This window comes from Mesoplodon bidens (genome assembly GCF_964165515.1).
Source record: "Mesoplodon bidens genome assembly, chromosome: 1".
Taxonomy (NCBI): Eukaryota; Metazoa; Chordata; class Mammalia; order Artiodactyla; family Ziphiidae; genus Mesoplodon; species Mesoplodon bidens.
This window is the reverse complement of record NC_138176.1, coordinates 62,965,816-62,987,483: the sequence shown is the minus strand read 5'-3', so window position 1 is coordinate 62,987,483 and position 21,668 is coordinate 62,965,816. Positions and strand designations below refer to the sequence as shown.

Sequence of the window (21,668 nt, the reverse complement as noted above, 5' to 3'; positions counted from 1 at the left end):
AGCGCTATCTGAAATGCTGTCTCCCGGGCTATAGCCCTCATTTAACTCCCAATAAAACTTAACTCACAGCTGTCACATTGTGCATTCTTTTTTCAGTCGACCCCAAATACTATGCTATTTAATATAAGGGATTTGAGCACCTTGGATTTTGGTATGGGAGGGTTGGGGGTGGGAGGGTAAAGGTTGGGAGGGGCAGTTCTAGAGCCAATCATCTGCAGATAATGAAAGATGACTGTATTTTCTGGAGATTCGTTGAAGGCCATTGGAAAACAAGAGAACTTTTCTTTGTCCAGGATGGTATAAAATTCTGGAATGATAGGAACTGAAAGTAAAACAGGAATGAGCAAAGCCATAGCAATTGCTTCACCAGTTTCGTTAATTTATTGTTTTAGTAACCTTTCAGTGCCTTTTCTAGCTCAATGGCTTTAAGTGCAAAAAGACACCTTTCTATAAACACCAACAGTGCTGCTGCATTAGGTTTTGTTCAAAACACAAACTCTTCAGTATTCCCAATGATCAGAGACACTATCCTGACAGTAGCGATGGATCAAAGGAGGTGAAGCCAGAGAGCAAATTCAGAGAAGCAACCAGACACTCAGAAGTGCATACCCGTATCAAAGCATCATCCCTTCTGTCGTGAAGTCATTCCCACAAACACACAATCACAGCATTTGTGTCTTCCCAGGGATTTCCTATGGCTTACCACAGAAAGAACAGACCTTGGAGTCATGCGCTGATTCAAACTTGACCTTGTTGTTTTCGGTTTGTGAGGTTCATACACAAAATGCTTGCATCCCTGGTTGTGGTGAAGATTAAATGAGGTGCAGCACATGACATAATAGGGCTCAATGAAGGTGAGTTCCATACCTATAAACTCCTGGAGCTTTTATTCCTGGTGTTTGCGGACACTTTGCATACACTCAGCCTCATATGCTTGGGTAGCATTTTATGCACTTGTCTTCTATCCCAACTGTAAGCACCATGAAGGTAGGACTAGGTACAGGTATCCCTTATAATGCCCAGCATGGTGTTGGGCACAGGGCAAATAGCCAATAACTGTATTTCAATTTAATACACTCTTATCAACCTCTGACCAGCTTATTATTAATGATTAGGAAATTCTAATGGATGTAAAAAGGGAGTTGACCAGCTATAAATAAATGGTTTAATATATTATGGTATATTCACTTAGTGGATCATTATATCGAAATAAAAATCATGTTTCTAAAGAATAGTTAACAAAGTGGCTCGTTACAATATTATACGAAAAGGGCGGGTTATGTAATTATCTAGTCTGTATATTACCAACATTGTAATGTATATGAGCCAAGAAGAAAAAACCAGAAGGATTTGTATCAGAATATCAGCAATGGTTATATCAATGTAGGGGGATTACTTTATTTTTTTCTTGTCCCCATTTGTTCAAATAATCTATAACGAACATGTATTACTTAACAATCAGAAAAAAATAGCCTAGCAATTTTTTTATGGAAGATGGAGGGGGTATCCCATTATAAAATGAATTTCCCAAGGATGCTGCCAAACCTGCTTTAGGGAAATAATTGATCTTGTTGGCCTTGTTCTCACTGTGCCCCACCTCATGTAGTACCATTGTGGGTTGTGTTATTCTATTGCATTAAATGCTCACCTCAAGGTTAAAGAGAAATGGAGAGAGAAAGAATTTCCCTAAGGGATTGGGCCACTTATTTATAAATCCCTTGTCAGATATCCTCGAGATTTCAAGGCCCTAAAAGGGGGCCTCCCTGTTTTGTTCCATTACCACGTAAGTGGCAAGTCTTGATCTCTGGCAAACTCTTTGTCACCCCCTGAAATACATAGTGAATGGCAGAAAGGTGGTTGCCAGGACCCTTCTCCCAGGCCAGAGAACACCTCCAAACACCCCACTGACGGACTGTGCACCTGACAGTAAGTCTAATAAAGTGGGTCAGAGTCCAGGTGACATGATGCTGTCATTTGTGAGCTCTGTGACCTTGGACAAACTTTTTAACTGCTCTACGTTCCATCTGCAAAATGGGGGAAAATAACCTTACCTCACCCACAGAGATATTGCAAAGATTCAATGAGATCATGCTTCTCCCATTCCTAACCTAACCAACAGAAGGTAACCACTACTGTGGCTCCTATAAACCAGTGTGGTTTGGTGAAAGGAGTATAGGCTTTGACCCTGACACCCAAGTTCAAAGCCCACCTCACCACTTATGAGCTGTGTGATAAGCAAGGTCAATTAACTTGTCTGAGCATCAGTCTTCATATCTGTAAAATGGGTCCCCAATACCAACTTCCAAATATGGCTTTAAGGAGTAGAGAGTATGGTGTAATGTATAGAGCAGCCGCCAACAGAAGCCAGGCAGGTAGAGTGAGTGAGTAAAATGGTGTGGAGATGACGAGCTGGAGTGTCTAAGCAGGGTAGCCATGACCTGGTGCCAGCCAACTGTTACCATCCAGGGATTCAGAAGTCTGAGTCTATGGTTGTTAGATCCGATTTGTTGAGAGAAGCAAGAAATTTTAACTTTTATAGAAAATTCATCAGTTTTTAAATGTTGGCAAATGATTAGAAGTTTTTCAGGCACCTTTGTGTAGGCTGCCAGTGGTAGATTGGATTTTCAGTTGTTTACTCATACCCGTTGCCATTGCAGTCTACAAGTGGTAAAGTATATTTCCCCACCCCACTTATGTTGGATTGTCCTTGTGACTTGCTTTGGCCAATGGATGCAGCATGAGTAGAATCTGCCAAGAGAAGAGCATGCCCTGGGGACCCACTGTCGTAGAAAGGGACCTGAGGGGCAGACCTGAAGTAGAGTTGCCCCAGGTGACCCACAGTCCCATGAGTGAGAAAAATAAAAGGTTTGTGGTCAAAGCCTGCTGAGGTTTGGAGATTATTACAAAGCAAAACCCAACTTACATACCCTTGGATTCTCAGTTTGAGACCACCCAGGCAAAGCACCTAGCAAGTGCCTGGCACACAGTGTGTATTTAATAGATGGTTGCCCTTAGGATTATTCTGGGCCTGACAAATCTCATGGGGTTTCTTAATAGAAGTTACGCTTAAGCCAATGTTGTGTAAAATGTTTGTTTTGTGCTTACTTGACCTCTGAAAAACTTGAACAAGCCCATCTCTGCTACCTCTTACCTTCTTACGTACCTACAGGGATAAATGTCACTTTACGTTGTGGCATAGAATTACAGACTGTTTGAAATGTAATGGAAAAATGCATGGTAAGCAGTGGTTCCATGATTTCTAGCTTGGAAGTTCTTAACTCTATCTATTCCACCAACATGTGTGATAGAGTTTAGATATTAAAGATTCAGATGGAAATGATTACACTACTCAGACCTAGAAATGTCTAGTGGGACAGTGTTTAACAACAAAAACAAAAATTTGTAAGGAAAGAACCAAGGAGGAAGCAAGCACCAAGGGCTCTTGGACCTCAGAGGGGACAACAGACCCTGACCAGAGTTGGGGAGGCATTTCTGGAGACCTGAGAATCAAACTGGGCCTATAAGAATGAATAGCTTTGGTTATGTAAGAAGGTGGGGGATGGCATTCTAAGAGAGAAAAAACATATACAAAGACACGTGTGACCTGAGCACTTAGTGTATTCAGGAAAATGAGAGGAGTCTAGGTAGATGGTGAATCAGGTTCAAGTGGGAAGTGGCTAAAGATACAAAGTAAGGTAAGCAAGGAACAGGTTGTGAACTGTGTTGGATGATGTAGATGTTTTCAAACATGACCACCATCAGTTTCTCCCCTCCTTGGAGGCACCTGCTACTTACCCACCAAGGAGTGGAGTCTGTGCCTCCAGCCCTTGAATCTGGGCTGCCTTGATGGATAGCACAGAGAAGTGATGGTATTTCAGTTCTAGGCACTGGCAATTTATGTTTCTCCTCTCCTGGGATGCTGGCTCTTGGAACCCAACCATCATTCTATGAAAGCCTTATGGAGAGGCTGCATGGGAAGGCACTCCAGTCAACAGCCCTACCCAAGCTCCTACCTAATAGCCAGCAATGTGAGTGCACCATATTATTATTTTTTGGGGGGGTACGCGGGCCTCTCACTGCTGCGGCCTCTCCCGTTGCAGAGCACAGGCTCCAGACGCGCAGGCTCAGCGGCCATGGCTCACGGGCCCAGCCGCTCCGCGGCATGCGGGATCTTCCCTGACTGGGGCACGAACCCGCGTCCCCTGCATCGGCAGGTGGACTCTCAACCACTGCACCACCAGGGAAGCCCGAGTGCACCATCTTGAGTGTCCAGCCCAGCCTAAGCTCTGATGACTCCAGCCCCATCCAGCATCTGTGCCTCTAAGTGCAGACCACCTGGTACAGACCAGTGAGCTCTCAGAAGGGTAACTGATAATAATAAATTGTCTCTTTAGTTTCTGAGTTTGGGGTTGATTGGCTATGGAGTAATACATAACGGGAACAGATGTCAAACAAATTGTCCTAGGCATCATCTGTAATGATTGCATACTGCTGACTTTAAAGAATTGATAAAACCTAAAACGGTCAGGTGGGGTGGGGGACAAACTGGCAGTTCTCTTAGCAGTACACTAGTGAGGAAGCAATAAAGTAGCCATTCTCCTCTATTTCCTTTGGCTCTGTTGCTATTGTACTGCACATTTTCCTTCAAATGCTAATGTTCTAGGGAAGCAATGTGATGTTCTAGAAAGAACCCAGGCTTTGTAGTCAAGGGAGATTCAGAATCAAATTCTAACTGTGTCACCCATGAGCTCTGAGATGGGACAAGTCACTTAATGAAGCTGACTGTTGCTGCCCTGCCCAGAAGCCCTTTCTGAGACCAGTCCACCCATGCGAAGATTCTAGGACTGTTGCATTCTAGTTGGCCTCTTTTCTGCAGAACAGCCCTTGGTTGATGGGTGCCATATTTCTGTAAAAGTTACCACTTCCTACACACCCTGGGGATGGCCCCAGCCGATGACTGACCAGTATAGGTGCACAGAAGTCTGGCGGCTCAGCCCAGGAGGGGATAACTGTGCTCAAACCTTCCCCTGCACCATGGACCAGGCTCAGGGAGTAGGTTACCTGAGTCTGAAGCTTTCCTAGGCTCTTCCCCTTTCCCTATCCTACCCCCTCCACTCCCTTAAAGGTTTCTTTACTGAAGAACTCTCCCTCAATAAATCCGTGCCCGGGATCCTGGTCTCAGGCTCTTCTTCTGGGAATCTCAACCTAAGACACACACTCTCCCTTAGCTTCTCTTTTTCAAGCCCCCCTTTTCCAGAACAGGCTGAGAAGATATATTACTATGGCCTGGCACTTCGTACACACTCAGTTAATACTAACAGACTTCCTCTCTCATCTTCCTCATGGATACAAAGCAGAAAAATATGATGAAAGTTCTTTAAACAAAAAGTCCTCACGTGAATTTTCCATATCTCTGTATTGCAAATCTTTTAGAAAAACAGGCAAACCGAGGAACTGATTTTTAAAAATGGGGAGATTAAGGCTTACTTGGCGGAGTTGTGAGGATTAGTCGAAATAATGTCTGTGGACCTTAAATAGAGATGTTTGGTACAGAATAAGCACTCAGTGAATGGAAGCCACTGCCCTTGCATTTGGCCAGCCCCAGGAAGCCAGGTCAATCCTTCCTTTCCCATCCTTGTGTCCTCAGCCAGCAGAGTGCCTGGCACATGGAAGGCACCCCTGTGTCTGCCCAAGTAAACTGCAGTGAGCGGGGAAAGAAACCATACCTTATAAAGATGGTGCAGGTTTCACAATTCCATTCCATCTGGAGTTTGGGCCATAAATCCAAGCTCAATACTTCTCATCATTGTGGGCAGGTTTCTCTGCCAGGCTCACAAACACCCAGACACACTTGCTTTGGTCGTTAACAGTTTATTATTGGCACACTTATCAGTAAAGCATACATAAAATACAGCTGTTTTATAACACACGGAGCCACTGTGTCTTTACATGTATAGAGGAACATATTAATATGCAAATGGAAAAATTAGTTCTTTTATAAAGTTTCACATAAATACACTGGAATTGCTCCCAAAGAAAAGTCCCCATAAAAGAACTAGGTTAGGGCTTTACAAAATATTATACAGGAAATATACTATGAAAAGAAACAACAGTTAACTCAGATACAACAAAAAAAAACACAAAAGAGTTTCAGATTTATTAAACTGCCCACAAAATTAATGGATTACATGGCTTGAAAATATTTGGATCAACAGAAATTTTACAAACGCATACATTCTCAGGGGGCCAAGTGCCTTTCTTTACATAAAAATCTGCCTTGGTGTCTTTGATGACAAAAAGATGTTTCTTGTTTCAGCACTCGGGCTCGATTGAACCAACTCAGGCTTGAGGACCAATTGACATTAGCTCGGCCATAAATTACCCTGCTGGGCCCTCTTAGCTGTTACCCATTGAAAGAAAAGGTGAAAGGGGAAAAAAAAATAAAGGTACATTTAAATTACTTTCCAAAAGTGGATTTTTTTTCTTTTCTTTTTTTACTGAAACAAGAAACTCTCAGATGCAAGTCAAAAAGCAGAAAATATTTTACAATATTAAAAAGTCTATCTGTAGTTGGGTTCGGCATAGAATGAGATCCTGAGCACTGAGGGTTTATTGACAGTATGGCCTTCGTTGGATGGTTGGGTGGGGCGGGGGGGGGTGGAATGAAGTTAACAAACGTGGTTAAAACCGAGCCAGGAGAAGCGCTAGCGTTTGCTCTTACTTTAATCACGATCAGTGCCAGTATCTGTGTTACCTGTGAAGGCCTCCAGGGAGGGGTCATGGAAGTTTATTGGGAATGATCCTCTCAATTAAAAAAAAGAAAGAGAGAAACTCAGATCACTGTGGTTTAGAAATCGGTATTTGCTTGGAAAAGTTTTAATGTCTCCTCCTTCCTCTCCTGTGAGTAAGGATCTGAAATAGTGAGTGTAACCCACGGTGGCTATTGACAGTGGATGCTGGAGCTGGTCAATCTTACTGGGAAGCTTGGGGTGGGGGGTTTTCTGATTTGGTCTCTTGAGTGGCGGGAGGTTTACTGTTCCATGGGCTGCTGTTCCCCAGGGCGGGTGAACTGGTGAAGTCTTCCTCGTCGTCCATGCCGTTGGCCGCATCATACTGCGTGTTTTCTAATCTAGTGATTAGCCTTTCGTCCTCGTCCCCAAACTCACCTCCCATCAGAGTTGGCTCTCCTACCACCATCACATCCTGTGAACAGCAGCTGACATTATTACAGGGAAACCTTGGGAGAGAGAAGCTCAGCTTAAAACACTAGTGGGAGGCGCTGGGGGATCTAGGCCAGACACACTCGTGTCCTGTACACCGGGGTCAAGTCTCAATGTCGGGGGGCCAAGACGCATATTGGATTTTTCTACAGGAAATAAACATCGCCTCCTGATGTGTAACAACCACGCGAGTTTATGTCCTTAGTGCGCAGCCTGACACCGGAGAACGAGCAATGCTAGCAATCTGCAGAAATAAAAAAATGGATTTTTCAAAATTAAAAAAATCCACGCTTTTCAACTTGCCGACACTGGGGACTCTTGAGAGGGCTGTGGAACCTTCTGCTGGGTGCTTTGCAAGACCTCCAGAAATCCACCACTTTTATTTAGGGCCTCTGGATGGCTTTGGAAACTAGCAGCCAACACGGGGAGGATGCAGTTCTGCAATAGTCATGCAACTCATTCCAAACGGCATTTTCTCTGTCCCAAGGACGGTATACATTTTAATTGAAGACAGATCTCTCTTTTCTGTACTCAGCCAGGCCCTTTTATGCAGCCGATATCCTTGACATTCTGCTACTTAATTATGGTAATTAATTTAGGTAAAGTTTTCGATAAAAACAATGTTCACACTGATTTGACAATTTGCATAGCTAATTAAGTCATTAGCAAAAACCTGCTGATTGCCAACAAGCCCTGAATTTACCATCTGTTATTCCATGGTGCCTGTCACCTATCCCCACACAGGCAACCCCACCACCAATCTGGGCAGTAAAGAGAGCCAGTCTGTCCAGCTGGTGCCATAAAAGGAAGATGAAGAGCGCTAATTGTAATTACAATGATGAAGCCAGTAGTCATCAGAAATGGAAGCATGCAAGAAGAATCCATCTAATCACTCCTTTAAGTACAAATTGTCCTTCCATGCAAACAAGGAAGCCACCTACTGTAGCTGGGAGCTCTGTGGAGGCCACTGCTGCAGAAGCACGGGGACAGGGGAGAAGGACACATACACAGGGCAGGGCTCTGGCCTCTCTGTCCCAAGGGGACTCTATGGGGTTGATGGGTGACATGGGCATGGGACAGGACACCTGTCAGGTGGATCCTGCTGGGCGGGCTCTGAGCAACAGTCTACTTAAGAGTGCCCGACTGCCATCAGCCTCCACTGAGGCTGGAAAATCAGGGCTGGCCATATGCTTTTGGAGACGTAAGTATGAATTTTCTGATAGGGAGGCTAATTTGCCTTGACAGCTGGGTAGACATTCTTTTCACTGGGGCAAGAGAGGCTTTCCTGGAGCAGTATATTAGTGGAATACTGCCTGTGGTCAGGAGAGGGTCCAGCAGCCCCGCCAGGGTCCTTCTAGAATTTTGAAGGTGCCAGTTGAACAAATCCCTTAGTGACCACCTGATTTGTTTTGGAATGGAAAACCTTGTTTGTTTGATTGATCGATTCTCCTCGAATTAGAGGAGAGATAATCAATAGGTTTCACACTGTTTTCAGACTAATCACTCTTGTGAATTGATAACAGTGATGTTAAAGAGAAATGCCCCAGATGAAGCAAATGCCTAAAATATGACCTGGGAAGACTCAGCAATCGAGGTACTGGCAGGATATTCAGTTGTGTGTTTCCAAGAATGTACTTAGGATGCCACGAAGAGCCAGACATGACACTGACATGTAGGAGACTCGTGAGGACTCTTAAAGTGAGATGCAAAATAGACACAGACTCCGAGTGGCAAGAATGCTGACAGGATTTTAAATGGAATGTGGCCTCCACCTGACCCATTGGGGTGTTGGGGATAAAAAAGTGTTACTTCGTCATGGGCAATTAGGAGACCGCGCTTACGATCAGGAACAAAGGCAGGCGGGAAGACCAGGTTAAGATGGGGGTGGAGGACGACATGAGGGTTAATTCCACCAAATGACCTGTGTGTAGCACACTTTGAAGGGCTGGGGAAACACATGCATGAGGTGTCAGGGGGCAGGAGAAGAATGTTAGAAGCGACACGTGGGTCTGCATTAGTACTGTGAGTCCAAGGTCATCGAGAGAGGCTGGGAGAATGGGAGGTTAAGCATAATTTGGAAACAGAAGAAGCCAATTTAAGCGTGATATTAGCAGAGACGTTCTCAACACGTCAGATGCCTTCATTGTATCAGAAAATAACAGTCGTTCCAGAAAAGTACTATGAAAATAGTGATTTCCATCACTTCAAATGGGGCTTATACGGGCTCGTAATAGGTTTGGTATATCTTTGTTCCAGGAACGGCTGGAAAAGGTGTCCAGGCATGGATATTTTGGAGCATCCTAAATTTCAGAGAGATGCCACATTTGCCTTACTGATTATAAAACATATCCTTAGCCAGATGCATAATCATGCGTGTGCATGTGTGTGTGTGTACACGCATGTGTGCATGCGTGAGTGATTAATAGATGGCAAGTTACAAAAGAGATGTGTGCTAAGGACTTCATATGCACGTAGATACCTGAGGCCACTTACACAGTTACAAACACCGCTCTACCTGGCTCTTCTAAATCTCTGGGCTAGGATAGGGGTTCTCGGCTCAGGAGGGCTTGGTTTGTTATCCTCACACAAAATGAGTGGAGACATAACATACATTCTGGGCTCCCTCTAACTAGGGGATGTTGGCACCATTTTCCCCACACGCCCCACATCTTTAAAAGTCCCCCCCCAACATTCAACACTGGTAGTGAGAGATGCATTTCCTTCCCGTCCCTGCTGTCTTGTGTGTCCCACAGGAGGCGATATTGGTCCATCTGAGAGTAACCCATATGGTCTCGACTCCCCAGGAAGCAGACCTCTGCTCCTCGCCAGAGGCCTGCAGGTGCCACCAGCTCTTGCCCGTGTCACATCTTCTCACTAATCCCCCGTGCAAGGACCACCAACCTCTGAGGAGGACTGGAAGTGACTCCTTTCAGGGCCCCTCAATGCTTCTCCTTAAATTGGCCAGAAGGGGTCACTGCTGTTGAATGACACAGGTCTCCATCCCTCCCAGGGTTGAGGCTGCAGTTCGGGATCGCTCCTAGCCCCTGCTCATGGAGTGAGAAGCAGAATCCAAGGATTAAACCCTAGCCCTCGCCAGACACACACGTTGCTGCCGTGGCAGCTGTGCGGACCACAGCCGTGGTCGTGGTAGCACACCCGATCTGTACATGCCTTCGGACAAGGCAGCTAAGGCCTGCAGGTTGCATTTCTATTTAAACAGGAAAGGGGTGCTGGTCATTCAGGAGACAGGGTTAAATAATGTGGTCCCTACAAGCCAGCCAGGGCTTATGGTTCGATGTCCATTCAGCTGGAGGACATACAGAAATGTACACATTTTCTTAACCTGGATGACTTCCCTGTTTCTCTCAGCCATCTCTTAAGTTTTACTTAATGAAAACATCCTTGTTTGCATGGCGGGGATAGTGCTGAAATTCTACTCGCACTTTCTAACGGCGCCTTGTTCTTATCCAAAGGGTCTTGACTGATTAAAAACCCTCTTGACACAGGTATCTTCCACCAAAATGCAATTGCAGGTTGGGAGGACAAGAGCATAATGGAGTAGAAAAAGTTAGGTGCTCTTTAAAAAAAATTGAAATGATTCCGACTAGGCCAGTTATGTCAAAATACATGGATGTGCATGCTGCTATTCTATACCCATAGCAGACATCACTAATGGATGGCCCACCAGACCCAGTCCAGGCCTCAGAATCTTTCTCAATACTGTACCCTGTGAGCTGAAACCAGGAGTCTGAGCTGGCAAGGAGAGAGGAAACCTCTTTATCACTTTATTAGACAGTGAGCTCTTCAATGACAGAGCTTGGGTGGGTCTTTTTTTGGTTTTGTTTTTTTTAAATCTTGCTATTACCAACACCTCGTATAGTGTGGGGCACATAGTAGGAGCTCAGAAAACACTTGTTGAACCAATCTGAATTCTTGCAGCCTTTAAGTAGCTATGTCAAAGTTCCAGAAATCTCTGGAATGTACTTTCATTTGTTCGTGGAAACTAACAAACGTTAGTTTCTAAAACTCCAGAATTAGATGAATAAATGGGCTGCTTGTGTGCACTTTTGGGGTTGATTTATTTATGCCTGGCCATTTTTTTCTATGCATTTTCCCATTTAACCAGGAGTGGGTATAACTTACTGGCACCTTAATAAAAAGACTCTGTTTTTCTCCTTTGATTTTTTTTTTTTTCCTGACTCTTCTGGGGTGAAAACTCAGTTCAAAAAACAGAGGTAACTCTGGTATTTTTTAAGAACTACAATCCCTAGCAGTCTTAAAATGAAAATGGCACCTATCCCACAGGCCGGCCACTTTCTCGTGACCTTTTCTTTCTAATGCAACAGGGATGACAACCGTGTCCTCTGTCTGTGGAGGACAAGAGGAGAGGCCAGGTAATTCTCAGGTACTGATGGGGTTGGTTTTAGCCAGAGAACTGACCAATGGAAAATGGGAGAGAGTGGGTGGGGGACAGATTTGAAAGGCACAATTAGAAGTAAGTGGAGAATCCCCTGGAAATGAAGGTCCGCTCTCACATGGAGAGAGATGGTGCAGGATCAGAAGCAGAGGGTGAGGCCCACAGACCAAGAGAGGGGAAAGAGTGAGAAAGAGGGAAAAGGTAAAATTGCATCACTTGAGAGAAGTTACAAGAAAGGGCGCATTTTTGAAGACATAGTATCTAGAGGGTACCTATGAAGCACCACGAAAATCCCAGGATTTGAAGGATAGTCAAAAGCCTGGTGAGTGTGATGTGACAAGGGCAGCAGAGAAGGAAAACCCACAAGTCATCGTGGTGGGGAGAAGGGGCAAGAAATGCTTAAAGACACATGAGAATTTAAAAGTGGTCTAGTACTGGGATGAGGAAGTCAGAGACAGGAAGGAATCAGGCAGAAGGGAGTAAATCGAGGAAGAAAACATAGGAGGTAAAGAAAGTTCCCGCCCAGTTTACCCTCTATGGGGACGCCCTCAGCTGTCAGCTTTGGAGTTCAAAGAAGCCCCCTTCTGAGTGGCCCATTTCCTTTGTCAAGACCCAGAAATGAAAGAAAGGGTTCAAGAGGTCGAGAGTTGAGACCAAACCAGGGGCTGCGCCTCCCCCTAAGCTAATGAAATGGGAAAGCGAAATCCACTGAGCTGCATTTGTAGTGGCCTGAGTTAATTACCTGAATCTTAAAATAAGAGGGGATGCCCATGTCTGGGGGGGGGGGTCGGGGGGCAGTCGAAGGACAATCTGGAGCCTTAGTGCCAGGAGCTAGTTTCCAGGGGAGCACGGGGTCCCGGTGATGGTGCTGAGAGTCCCTTATATGCCACCAGCACCCTGCTAAGTGATATTTTAATTAAACCTTAAGTGACATATCTCCTGTCTACGACTCTGAAGCCTTTTTCATTCCGGTCCCACTGCAGCACAGACTCTTCATATTCCTTTCTAAGTCCCAGTTTGTCGGGGAAGGTTTCCAGGACAGAGCTCCTCCCCCCCTCCCACCCCTTGTCCCTGCCTTCCCCTCCCCCGCCCCCCACCGGGCCCAGAAGGTCATTGCAGCTAAAAGAGACTGCCGTAGGGCCCCTGGACTCGGGGAGACGACAGGCAAAGGCAGGATTTCAGCCTAAAAGGAAAGCGAGACTTACAGGTACCTGACTGGACAGACTCAGGTTGGCGGCTGGCGCCTTCTTCTTGCTGCCCGTGCTGTTGGCGGTGTTCCCAGCGCCGCTGTTGGAGGTGCTGCTGGTGGAATTTTTTCTTTTTCTCCGTTTCGTTGTCGGTTGCCTTGTGGGCTCTGCTGCAACATGAAACATGGAAAGAGGGTCAGTGCCAGGGTGACCACCAGAATACGGGCCCTCCAGGGAAGCCGTTTTTTGTAAGTTCAAAAGAGTAGGACTGTTGATATTTTTTCCACTTCTTTTAACTTGACGAAACCTAAAAGAAGAAAGCTGCTGATTTATTTGTAGCACACAATGACTGAAACTCTTTTCTTCAGTATCTTGATAAAGTGATTTGTATTTAATTGTTCTTCCTGATGTCATCTACTGTGTGTGTGTGTCTGGAAGCTCTAAATATGTCTTAGGGTGAGTTACACCACTACTATAGTTTGAACTTAAAATATTATTACCATTATGAATTTGGGGCAAAAAATATTTTTGCAGCAAAAATATTTTTATAGCAAAAGGAGGGCTCTGGGACTCCCAGGGAACCTCCAGGGGTTGAGAGAAGTATGAGCTGAGCTCAATTAAGTGAACCAGTGAGTTACAGCAGCACCTACTGGCTAAGTGTCATATTGCAGCCCAGCTCTATCACACGCTGAAATGTTGAAAAATTGGCCAAAAAATTTGTGTAGGTTTTTCCCGTAACATCTTATGGAAAAACCCGAACGAACTTTTGGGCCAACCCGATAAAAAGAAGAGGAAGTGTCCATCCCATCAGCCATTGATGTGTAACTTAGGGATTCCGAAGCTCAGTAGAAATACCCATGCTTTGGATCCTGGTGTCTAAAAGATGCAACTAATTTCAAAATTCCTGGGGAAAAAATGTCTTAGTATGCTACAGCCAGCATATTAATGAAGAGAAGCTAGACCTTTTCCAGATAGGTCTGTTTAGAAATAGAAAAAAAATATTTTGGACCTGAAGGATGAGGCAACATCTTAATGGAAGTATAGGGACTCATGGAAATGTGTAGTAAAAAGAATATTATTTATTTATTATGTATTATGAGCATGACTCAATATTTTCATATTTTTAATGTTTTCTATGTCATTATTTTATATTCACAGCAACTCTATTAACTAGGTACTATTATAAATCTTTGCTTTGAGAATGAAAAATCTTCAGAAGCCTGTTCCAGGCAGTTACTAAATGAATTGGAAATGGCATGTAAGAGCATCCTTTTTGCTAACCCTATTCTAGATCCAACTCTGATGGAGAGAAGGTAAGCCAGGACCATACTGGAACTAAGTGAGGTAACCTTGTAGCATTTTCTTGAGGCATCTATACTGCTTCTGATGAACAATGGGGAAGATCTCCTTGAAGGTCATTTCAAAGACCACTTAGTCCATCACATTATCTCTGACTTTTGATGAAGTAGGAGATTATGTTTCTATTTATATAACATATTTTCTTTCATAAATATTTTATCTCTAATGTTTAAAGAGTTTCATCAAAGGACCTAACATCCCTATACATAGAGAGTTATGGGTGCTTATTCTGAAGGTTATGGAAACAGGAAACAGAATTGTTCCAGCTCATGGGGCTAGAGGAGAGTTGAGAGGTACATTCTAAAGTAAAGCAAACACCCAGCTTTCCCTGACAGGCATCTTCTTCCTCTGACTTGAATTGAAATCAGCTACTTTAAAAAAAAATTTTGTACTTTCTCATGGAATTTTGGGGAAATACACCTAAATGGTATGCTTTGGATTACTCCCATTGGCAGTAGGTAGCTGTGGTAATAGAGTCACGAATTGAAGACATAAAAACTTATTGTGACATAGGGGCCTCCACTGACTAGCTTCAGCTAACTTCGGCAAGTTACTACTTTAAATCTCAGGCCTATTATATCGAATGGGAATAGCAAGAAATACCTCATAAGGTTGTTGTGAGGATTCAGTAAGAGAATGGAAGGTCTGAGAGGGCTGCGATTTGTGACTATTTTCATGTAGTATTATACCCACAGTGGCTAGAGCAGTGCCTGGCACCTAGTAGGGGCTCAATAAATAATTGTTGAGTTAATGACTGAATTAATGAATAATATATGAATTATATGTGCACATGTTGAAAAATAGGTGTTCAAAGCATTTAGTGAGCGAAACTTTTTCCTATGAAGCCTTATTGGTACTGAAAGAAAATAAGGCCAGTTTACGCACATTTAATACATCTGAAAAATAATGTTCTAAATGTCTATAATTCCTGTAAGATGGGGATGCAACTATTCTATGTAAAATAATGCTCATTTTTCTCAGCTTTCTAAGTATGTACTTGGTTACATCTGCTATATTCACTTTATATAAAACCCCTGGCCAATTACCAGCAGAAGGTGACCATTATATTTTGTGATTCAGAAGGCTATGTGCCTCGTGTTAATAGTTACTCTTTATAAAAATAATTTTTAGCGAATGGATACGTTTTGCTTTTATGATCAATGAGGCTCGACACATGCCTGGGGGTGAAAATGTATTAGATAGAAGGACAATTAATGGTGACTGGAAGCAGTAATTTCAGAACCCCAGCAGGAGACTATAGTATCTAAACTACATTCTAGGGAAGTGAGAGAAATGGGGTCTTTTATGTATCCTTTTCATGATCAGAGAACCCTTTGATATTATATACTTTAAAAAATAGAGCAAAAATATTTATTTATTTCCTTCCTCCCTTCCTCTTTCCTTCTTTCCTTCTCTCCTCTATTCCCTCCTATTCTTCCTTTCTTCTTCCTCCCTCCCTCCCTCCCTCTCTCCCTCCCTTTCTTTTCATAATTTCTACCATTCTTCAAAGAACAAACAAAATCACAGTAAGCCATGAGCAGCCACCAGTCTTATCCAGTGGAACAACCACTGGACTGGAAGACAGGAAACCTGGGTTCTGATTTCGGCTTTGTCAATATTTTCTTGGTAAGGTTAAATAAATCAATTTCCTTCTGTGGGTTTCAGGTCCTAATCTAGCAAGTGAGGAGACTGTAGACGATGGTCACTAAATCTAAGGAGGATGTTTGCCCTTCACAAAGTCAGTGTCTTTGGGTCCAATATCATGGTCAGAATATCCCTTATAAACTACTTTGCTGATACATTTATGATCACTTCCTTTTCACACGCCTTCATCCCCAGAAGAAGTCTCAAAAAAGCATGTAGACGGAGAGTGAAGAACAAAGTCGTACCTGGTGGCGCCACCATCCGCTGCCACTTCTGAAACAAGCAGGTCTTCAGGCAGTCTCGTGGACTGAGGTTGTAAGTTTTATGTCTGGACATCAGTTCCTGCATTGGCTCCAGTATTACACACAACTGCAAGGAGTTCAAAGACATTGGTGTTTTACTACTTGATAACATTTGCATTAAATAATGTTAACAGCTGGAATCCAAAAGAAAGCTTAAAGGTACTTCACCCCCAACCCCGGGTTTTGATTTTCTCCGTATAAGTTTGGAGGAAAAGAAATATTACCAACACTTGATAATGCCCACTTAATTTACTATCATTTATAATATCATATTATAGCTGAGTGGTTTACATACACACACACACACACACACACACACATCCCCACACATTCTGTACTGACTGTTGGGTGGATATATGTGGTTCTAGTCTGAATTGAAATGATTCTCTCTGGTTAAAGAAAAAAGCTCTTTTCCATGGAGCGCAGCATGCTCTGATTTTGACTCTGGTCTCTGCTGTAGTTCCTGTTTGTATAACCACACACTGTGAGTTACAATGCTAGTTTATGTAGATTCTGTGGAAGTGAAAGCCATCCTTTAAACTTTGGAGAACAAAGTGGCAACTAAAGGTATGTTTTTGATCCTAATTCTTATAAAGGGCCATGAAGAACACTATTTTATTTTTATTCATATACTCATTTGTATTTTACACAAGATGAGAACGTCAGTAACATATGCTGACTTTCATTCAGTGTGGGAGCTTTTTCTGTGGTTCTGCACACGGTCGCCCTTCTTCTCTCCATTAGTTAGATCTTTCAGCTTTACTTTGGTCCAAGACCTCTGATGACAAAGATTAATGAATGAAATAAGAAGGTAAATTCAGTTAGGATTGCCTTGGACTTTTTGAATTCCTTCTCATTTGGAAGCTTTTCAGAATGCTGCTGCATTGAAAGAACTGTTGCTAAGAGGGCAAAGACCAAGACCAGGAACAATGCATCCATTGCTGTTTCAGTTACAGCTATACTAACATTGGCAATGCACCTTCCCATGTGGAAAAACGTCATTTTATTATGAAAGGCAGATGTGCAATCCCCATGTTCATGGGGCCATCGTTTTTCCTACTCCCTTCCCTTCTGCCAATTCTCACTTGAGTATTTCCCTAGAGTCCACACTCCTTATTGTCCTCTGGTTCCCTCTACCTGGAATTCTTTGCTCTCCCTCTTCCTGGCTAATGCCCACTCATCCTTGAAGGCAAAGTTCCTTCCTCTGTTAGGCCTTTCCCCCCTGGCTCTGCACCTCTCTCTGTGTGGGCTGAGTTGGATGACTCTACAGCTCTCCCATAGGACCCAGCCCTTTCTGCTCTACAAACTTACTCATTTACGTTTTGTAACCATCGGCTTCCAAGTCTCTTTTCCACTCAGCTTTGAACTCTTTGAATGCTGAGACTATGCCTTTTATCTCTGTGTTCCTAGATTTGGCTCAAATGAATGGATGCATTTAAGGAGTGACTCTTAGAAAGACTGGAGGACCTTTCTATGCCAATGTTCCTCAAAGTCTAAGGAACACTTCCATCAGAATCAGAAGAGTTGATTATTAAAAATGCAGACTTCCAGACTCTGCCCTTTCTGTTTCACTGAGTCTGGAGGTGGGGTCCTGAATCTGTATTTTAAAAAAGCATTCTCCCATCTAATTCTGATAAATATGACCCAAAATTGAGATCCACTGCCCTGCATATGCTGGGCTTTAGAAGAGACAAATATAGAAGCAAGACATGCACAAATCCCCAGGGGTTTCCAGCTCAAATTCCCCTCTCTTCTTATCCCCCCACCTCACTTTTCCATGCCCTTCCTCTCTTCTCAAGTCTAGGCATGATAATCAAAATTGCCTTCATCTAGAGAAATTTCTCAGCCCTTTTTACCTATCGATGATCTAAACTTTGCCAGAACCACAAACCCCATTTAAGGGCCAACTGTAATCTCCTTCCATCTGCAGTTTCTTTGGAAGAAGAGACTAAGATTTCAAAGCCTGAACAACACAGGTGCAATGTGAGCCAAAGAGACAAAGCTACTGGACCCTAGTGTATCAGGCTGTAAAGTAATGAGATCTGGGTTAGTTATGATGCATCTTCAATCTTGTCTATCTTCTTGTTTACTTTGGAGTCCTTTTTGAAATGTTAATAAGGAAAACCTTGTGAAAGAGGGAGGGTTACTATGCAATTAAGTCCGTATTCCAAGACTGCAAGTGTGTATTCCTCTGCTAACAACTCCACACTGGAAATCAAAGTATGTGCAAATTACAGACAACCTCAAGTCTTCCCCTGTCACTCATACCAAATGGAGTGAAGGATTCCACAATCATCTCTACACATAGAGATAAGAATGGATTATCCACCAAAAAAGAACCACTGCTAGCTTCAGACACGGTCAGAAGATGTTTGCATCTATTATTAAGCTAGGGCAGTAAGAAAAGCTTTCAGAGAAATTCTAAAGACTGGGAAAACATTTTCTTTTAACTAAAAATATTATAAAGGTTTTAAAACCATTTCCTTTTTGTCCATTCCCATTCTTGAGCAATTGACTTACAGTGGCTATGAAATACATGGATGGAGTGGGACAAAACATGGACTTAGAAATCAAGACATCTAGGTCTAGATTTTGAGTCTGTCACCAGATGCATACCCTTGGATGAGCCACTTAATAACGCTGGGTCTCAGTTTCACCTGTAAAACCATACCCATCTTGTATATTGTTTGGGAAATTTGAGATAATACGTCTTGACACATAAATTCAACAAACAGATATTATGATTACATATTAGCAAGCACAGCACAGATTGCAAAACAAACCACATTTCTATTACTTTAAATCAACAAGCATTTATTGAGTTTTCTCCTAAGTGTCAGGCCTATTTGGACCTAGAAAGGATTCTCAGCATTGCACATGCTAGGAAGTAGGAGAGTTGCGTTTATTGTGAGAACTCACGAGCTCATTTTCTCCTTCTTTTTTCTCCAGGTACCTTTCCTCTCGGGGTTTTGGGTAACACTTTTTACCGGTGCTAATCCTCAGGATTTATCCCTTCCCCTTTCATGTAAAAATATCTTCCCGTTGCTGTAACCCACCCCAAAGGAATTTGCATCTCTGAATGCTAATCAGGAATCCCCAAAGTCATTTTTCTTCCAGTGGAGGGGTACTGGGCTGGAGAGACAGCCCACCCCTTATTCATGTATGCAAATGAGCCTCCAGCTCTGGCGCAGAGATGGTGCCTTTGCCAGGCTGCATGCTGTAGGTGGCAGAACTAACTCAGACAAGAGCCTGCCTTCTCCCATAGCAAGCCAGTGCATCTTGGCAACAGCAAAGGCCTGGGGCCTTATGAAAGGAGACCAGGAAAGTTCGGGGAGTAGGTTCCCTCAGTCACTAGCCAAATCCTTCTGGAGCCAGGATTCCTGCTCTCCCTGAGGTCTCAGACCCCCTTGAGCATCTGGTGAAGGCTATGCAGCCTGTCTTCCAAATTTTATACAAAATATCTGGAGGTTTATGAACACTCTTACACTCCCATCCATTGATTCCAGGTAAAGAGTCCCCTGTTTGTAATATATATGATCCGGGCTAAAATATAGATGCCTTTGCCCCTGCCCTACACACACACACACACACACACACACACACACACACACACACACCTCACTCCAACCTCAAAGGCATATTAATGGAACTGAGCATAATAGCACAGCGTCCTTTGATTTTTAAAGAACGATTTTATCTGTAAAGTTGTGTCTGCTACAAAGTTCCCAGTGGACAGTCCGTTTGCCTGAAAAGAAAGGCCTCAGACAGTGACATTTGCAACACTGCAGCATCATGAGTGAGTTTGGTCTACACCTGCGGGGGGTGTTGGGAGGTGTGAAAAGATTTCGATCTAAAATAGAACCGGAGGATAGGAAACAGAGACTCCCAACCTGCCCTCAGAAGAAGGGAACTTAAGAAGTGAGAGACTGATTTCCCATAAGTACTTGATTTAGAGATGATGGAAACTTACTTCCGGACCAGTGAACAGCTGCCAAGAATCCATCCACATCCTCAAGCCAATGAACTTGCTGCTGGGACTCTGGCTGGACCTCCCTGTCTTTGCACTCCTTGTCCATAAATACAGCCCATCCCTAATCCTCAAGGGCTGGCTCACAGCATGTTTCCTTAATTGCAGTTCCTCCGCTATTCCTGAATAAACTCAATTTCTGGTCATTTGAGCTTGCCTCAGTTTACCTCTTTATTTGGGTTGCCTGAAGATACCAGGAAGAATCCCAGGGCACTGTGCAAGGTGGCAGGAGCCAGCAAGGCCTGAGACCTCTCTTTGAATAGGAAGCCTCTGCCAGGTCCACTTAGAATCGCAAAGAAAACCACTGCCCATTGCCCATCCTGGCAAAGCTCTGAGGATGCCTTTGGGCAGATTTAGTGAGAGTTTTAGGCTAGGCTTGCTCTCCTTATGCTTCCGACTTCATTTTCTGGGATTCTGGCCCAGCACTGACCCTTTGGTATGAAACCAAAACCTATAAGCACAATGGTGACTTTCTGAGTGAGTAAATGAGTGGGTGGATGGGTGGATGGATGGATGGATGATTTAACAGATATCTTGGCCAGATTTATAGCAAGGAGTCATTTGCTAGTAGCAGACAAATTGGGCATTGTCTTCTGGGCTTAGAGGTGATGAATTTGTCCATTTGATAAATAACTGATTGCCTCCTCTTTGGAGAATGCTTTGTACATGTGCACATGTATATACCCAACTACTACATGTCCTGGTTGGGCGGGGACATCTTAGCTCAGCCCCAGGACTTCTGTCTTTGTTCATAGTAACAAAGAACCTGGTAGATCTAGACAGTATGTTATTTTGTTTTGTTTTCATCTGACAGTTCTCCTGGAGAAATTTGATTCTCCTTAGCTACACACCCACACTTTTTCTTTTTGCTCATCTCCTGGCCTGAACCCAGGAGTGGGTGATGCCTGTCAGAGTTGGCTCTGGCCTAAAAAGCTGATGCCTTGGGGTTGGCATTTGGCTAACTCCTAAAGCTGGGTCCTGACCTCCAACATTTAATTCAGTCTTTTCCAGATCATGGATGACATACTCTGAGCTTGAACCACTGACCTACTCTTTGTATATAGGTTTGTCCAGGGTTACTGTGTCCATAGCAGCTCAGGCCTTTGCTCATGTTGTTCTTGCCTTGAAGATCTTCTTCCCTCTTTCTCAGTCATCTCAGCCGGATATTGGCAAGCTACAGCCAGTGGGCTAAACATGGCCATGCTTATGTATTGTCCAGAGCTGCTATTGTGTTACAATGCCACAGTTGAATAAGTATGACAGAGTCTATATGACCCACAAACTCCCCAAATATTACTATCTGGCCATTCACAGAAAGGTTGCTGACCTCTGTCCTAAACCAATGCTACTCAAAGGAGGTCGTCTGCAAACTATCTGTTATGTGTTCATGATCGGATAAGAGCTTGAGTTAGAGTATAATTCAGTTCATTGCCTCTTTCATTAAGAAAGTCTTGTGTCAAAAAATAACTCAGATGAACTAAACAATGTGTTCAACAAGGTAGTTGCTTTACA

General features: G+C 43.5%; 1 protein-coding gene across 7 annotated transcripts in view; it reads right to left on the bottom strand.

The window, feature by feature from the left end:
• Positions 1-5,855: 5,855 nt before the first annotated feature.
• Positions 5,856-21,668, bottom strand: part of LDB2 (LIM domain binding 2) — a 391,983-nt gene continuing 376,170 nt past the window's right edge. The window contains exons 6-9 of one of the 7 annotated variants that reach the window (XM_081236872.1): positions 16,073-16,196; positions 12,849-12,994; positions 10,122-10,264; positions 7,073-7,203 (exon numbers count right to left, since the gene is read on the bottom strand). In XM_081236872.1, coding sequence (XP_081092998.1) covers positions 10,160-10,264; positions 12,849-12,994; positions 16,073-16,196 — 375 coding nt within the window. In that variant the 3' untranslated portion in view covers positions 7,073-7,203; positions 10,122-10,159. Of the gene's footprint in view, positions 7,204-7,227; positions 7,465-10,121; positions 10,265-12,842; positions 12,995-16,072; positions 16,197-21,668 lie in introns of those variants that run through there. The other 6 variants (XM_081236871.1, XM_081236869.1, XM_081236870.1 and 3 more) reach the window with 6 other exon arrangements.